At 46.9% G+C, this 4,836-nt stretch overlaps 1 protein-coding gene across 1 annotated transcript in view; it reads left to right on the forward strand.

Moving 5' to 3' along the window:
• The window catches only part of CFH (complement factor H), a 40,062-nt gene extending 36,712 nt beyond the window's left edge, over window positions 1–3,350 (forward strand). Inside the window, exons 20-23 of the mRNA XM_010142242.1 lie at window positions 316–492; window positions 1,745–1,927; window positions 2,652–2,852; window positions 3,145–3,350. Coding sequence (XP_010140544.1) covers window positions 316–492; window positions 1,745–1,927; window positions 2,652–2,852; window positions 3,145–3,350 — 767 coding nt within the window. The remainder of the gene's footprint in view (window positions 1–315; window positions 493–1,744; window positions 1,928–2,651; window positions 2,853–3,144) is intronic.
• The last annotated feature ends 1,486 nt before the right edge of the window (window positions 3,351–4,836 follow it).

The following is a 4,836-nucleotide window of genomic DNA, read 5'->3' on the forward strand; positions in this document are numbered from 1 at the left end:
GCCCAGGGCTCCCTGGGGAGGGTCATGGGCTCACAGGAAGGCTGGTTTGACGACTTCTGCCGTAAGGCATGGCTACAGAAACACTGGCTTTTTATAGAAGTTCTTTTATAAAAGACACTTCCATCTCCTGAGAGTCCCAGAGTGGTCTGCTGCCACTATCACATCTCATTGCGTTCTCCATGGGGAACTCTTGGAGCTGTGACACACCTGAGGCAGAAAATCTGGACAGATTAAGGTTGATTCCTTTAACTGCCACTTGTATAAGGGGAACATTTCAATGACTGCAGACATGACTGTAGTGCTCTCTCTTTTCAGATGTGACATGTGAACCTCCTCCAGAAATTGCTGGTGGTAAAGTCCAAGGTGTTAAAAAATCAAGATATTTGCCCGGGGAAAGTGCTCTCTATCACTGCTGGCAAGGTTTTCAGATGACTGGGGCTTCCACCGTAGTGTGTCATAACGGGACCTGGACAGAGATGCCAAAGTGCAAAGGTAATTTTCCCTCTCTCTTCATACAGTCACCTGTCGGTGAGACTGTCATGAAGCTGACTCAGTGGCATTTACTGCTCTAAATTTCAGTCTCATTACTGTGCACAAATTCAGTGTGTCTGGCGTGCTCAGGAAAAACCCATTTTCCTAGGTATCTATTCACATGAATTTACCAGCTGAGTGACCCAGGTGGCTTTTCTTGAGAGGGCCACATTGGGAAAACCACCCTGAGGCTGAGAGCAGTTGTTGGCCAAGTCTTAATTTTGAGACCCAGCCCTTGGACTTCTTAGAATCTAATTTCTGTGCCTGCCTGATGAGAAGGGAGTGAGAGATTTTGCCGCCAGTGTCGGAGAGCAGAGCCCACAGCTTCCCTGCTAGTTGACATCCAGACAGTACTGATAATCCATTGCTGTCCTGAATGTCATGGAGTCAAATCAACTGTTAAATCAACTGAGGGTAGATTTTGATGTGTGAGATGATACCCAGGTACTGTGTTGGTGCCTCTTGGGATTTCATGAGCGCACCGAATAATCTCATTTGTTTTCATCAGACATACAGAAAGTTTCAGCACATGAACCAGTGCAGTGGCATTTTACTCAAACACCACCCAGATGGGAGCTGAAAGGGGTGCAGAAGCAGCAGATGAATTAAGACCAGGCGCGATATTGTGACTCCAGAGCACAATGCCAAGTGCGAAGAGCCTCTGGTACCGAGGCGTATGGGTCTTCTCTGAAGATTTCTGAATGCAGTGTCCGTTGGAAGGCCAGTCTTGGCAGCAGTGTGGTGCTTGGATAGGTATAAAAATCCGTGAGGCAGCAGTGCTTCGGATTGGCACATGTGAACTCCCCAGTGGCTGTAAGCATCCCACAGAGCCCAAGGGCTACCCCATTAGTGATTGCGCTGGTGTAGTTCAGTGCCAGTTGTCACTGCTCAGGCAGTACAGGGAGGAGGGGGGTGTCCGGCTCTTCTGCGACTGTGTCAAACGCTACGCCGTCATGCAGGACAAGAGGAGGTCCTGCAGAGGTGCAAGCACTTCAGCTCTGGACAAACAGGGTGAACTGGCAGTTGTGAATCCCAGCACTGGAGAAATGAGAAACTCTTGCTCTTTTTCACCTGTCAGGTATTTGGTTTTCTGTCCGCTTTCCTCTGGGTCTCTCAGAGTACTGCCCACATACTGTCCGGTGGTATTTGTGGCCAGGCCTCCATTGCAATTAAACTCTTGTGGTGTTGTCTCTGATTGGGAATTTTTTTCCAGGAAAAAATGGGAAATGTGGCCCACCTCCAGCTATTGAAAATGGAGAGCTTCTTTCCTTCTCCATGCAAGAATATCCACAAGGTACAACTCTGAAATACAAATGCCCAAGTCTCTATGTCCTGGAAGGATCTCAGTCTATCACCTGTACTGATGGACAATGGACAAGCCCCCCAGTGTGCCTAGGTAGGTTGAAGCACATGTCCTGTGGGCAGAGGCTGTGTGACTGCTCCTGTTGTCCTTTTCTCAGATCCTGAGGGCATCACTTGTGCAGCAGCACTTGTGCTGGGGCTGTGATGCTGGCAGGACAGAAAAGCAGTGAGTCCTTCTTTTGTCTAGAAGAAGCTTCTTCTTGAAGTTAGCTCGTGTAGTCCTCTCTGCTGCCTGTCTCTTGCCACCATGATGGGTTTGGGAGGAGGGAAGTTTGGCTGAACCCTGCAGTGTGAGGGGGTCTCCATCACTGCAGTGCTCCCGAGCTGGGGACACTGCTATGGTCAGCAGGCTGTGAGCAAGAATGATGGGTCTGAATGGGTGGCAATGCTGGGGAAATCCAGGGGTGCACCCATGTCACAGCCACAAGGAATCACATGTCCCGAAGTGCTGAGCAGAAAGAAAGGAGAGATCCCAGCAAAGACATGGGGAAGTTCACTGATGCCTGGTGAGGTCCCCACCTGTGCTTTCATCACCTGCGTGACTGTCAGAGTGAAAAGGCTTCTCCGTAGCTCTGCATGGGGTCTCAGCCATGGTCTTTTTTCCCCTTTAGCGTGGATGTAAATGTCCTTTCTGTTGCAAGGAACAGAGGGTCAGAGCGTTTTTTGATGCCAAGAATTTCTGTAGGCTTGAAGGAATAAAAAGTTACCCATGGTGCATCTGTATGAAGTGATGACACTTTTCTCTTGACTTTTTCAAGTGGCCTGTACAGCATCTGAAGAAGACATGGACAGAAACCATATTGAGCTGAAATGGGTTGTAGGAAGAAAGCTGTATTCCAGATCGGGTGACTTTATTGAATTTAAGTGTAAAAGAGGATATTTGGAGGACCCAGCATCTTCTCCTTTCAGAGTACAGTGTATGGAGGGGAGGTTGAACTATCCACAGTGCAAGCTGGGAAGTAAGTCATTTCCACTTTGTCCACAGCTTAGCCACTGGGTTGTTGTATTTTCAGTGCTGAAACCAAGGGCGAAGCCTTTAGCTTTCCTGGGGGAGTGTCTGGGGAGGAGCCAGGGTGTGGGAGCATCCTGTAAGCTGCAGGTGGTGAGTTGGGGGCACTGCTATTGAGTACCTGAGCTGGAAAGACTGCTGGGAAAAGGGCTTTCAAGAGCACTCAGCTGATACCAACAGTTTCAGAGCATTGGGTCTCCTGTGAGAGGTCTACAGGCAAATAATGAAAGTACTTTTTGCAGGGAACTGTACAGTGGATCAGAGGACTATGGGAGAGAACAATATTAAACTACAATCATCAAGCTGGTGGAGCACTCCTGCTTATCAAACTGGGGATTATATTTTCTTTGAATGCAAATGGTCTTACAGCCAAATGTCACGGCCTGAGCAATTTAGAGCACAGTGCCTGGATGGAGTGATTACGTATCCTCGATGTCGATGTAAGTGAGCAGTGCCAAGGACGTGTCAGGGCTGTAGGAGGCAGCTTTGCCAGAACTGCCTGCTCTGAGGATCCACTGCTGTGTGTCAGGCTTGGTCTTCATGCCTTTTCCCCTTTTTTCTCTTTACACTGCAGGATGTTTGGCTAGATGGAAATGGCATGAAGTAGCCCAGCTGTGGAAATGAAAGATCCTTCAACTGACCCAGTGATTTGAGCTCAGTTATTCCTGGTGTTTCCCATGTCGCTGTGCTTTGTTTGCAGCTTAGCCAATGTTCTGTCTTGGAATTTGTTTGGTTTTATTTTTGGTTGATTGAGTTTACATTTTTTCACATTTTATCCATTTTTGTAAATGTATTTACATTTTGTAAATGTGTTTGCGTTTTATCGATCCAAATGGTTGCGTTTGCATTTTATCCGTTCTGTATTGATCTCAGCGTTACTTTTATTAACCATCTGAATAGGCTGGCTTTGGTGGCATTCTGAGACAAGAATTAAAGCCTGCAGCTAATTTGATCGTTGGCAAGCAGAGTGTGGTTGGCCTTACCTGCTCCCAGCTTCTTCTCCTTGTTCTTGCTTGGAAACTACCCTGGTGTTCTGTTACCCTGTAAATACTGGTCTGTACAATAGCGATATGAAAACCTTGGCAGTCAGGGAAAGGAATGAGAAAAATCTGAACTACAAGTCTACGGTACAGAAGACGACAAAACAGAAGAGAAAGTGGGAGCTGAGCTGTTTGGAGACTGATACTCAAGCCACATGCGCGGTAGCTATGCAAAATTAATAATTAGTTTTTAATATGTATGATTATTTTGGGGAAAATAATGAATATGCATGTAATTGGGTGATATAAGCTTTGGCTGGGGCAGCACACGGGGTGCGAGATTTGGGGAAGATAAACCCCTCGCACCGGTGCTGATAAGAAAATGTTGCTTCTTAATGCTACATTGGGGTTAAGGAGTTTTTCTTCCGAATTTTCGGTAACACTGGGATCATGGCAGAGGGGAGTGTCCTGACTGTATGATCAGGATGAGCTACTGAGTGGAGTTTTATTGAAAGCTCTCAAGGAAGTCTTTAGATCAGATTCCCGGTTCTTACAGGGGACTTGAGCCTCCTTGACATTTGCCAGAATGATAAGTTGTTGGAATGCAATTACTGGGGATTTCTGGATGAAGGTGGGGATGCTTCTTGTTCCAGATCCTGGAATGGGACCTGCCAGCCTTGTATTTTATAGGAGATTTTGTCCTGGTGTCTTGATTGGGCCAGGACCTTCGTGATTTTTTTTTTGGTGGTTGATCTGATGATAATACATTGCACCTGATGTATGCTGCGTGGTGCAGCTAACACGTTTGTGTATCATCAATGTCTTGCTGGACAGGGGAAGGTTGAAGGAAGTTTTTCCTGCCTCTTGCCTGTTGGTCTTTGTAGGTGATACACAGTTTCTTTTCTTGCAGTTCACTTTTCTGAGATTTTTTTTGAAAGCTGGTGTGGGCAGCCC

The sequence above is a fragment of the Buceros rhinoceros genome, unplaced genomic scaffold (assembly GCF_000710305.1).
Source record: "Buceros rhinoceros silvestris isolate BGI_N320 unplaced genomic scaffold, ASM71030v1 scaffold1558, whole genome shotgun sequence".
Lineage (NCBI taxonomy): Eukaryota > Metazoa > Chordata > Aves > Bucerotiformes > Bucerotidae > Buceros > Buceros rhinoceros.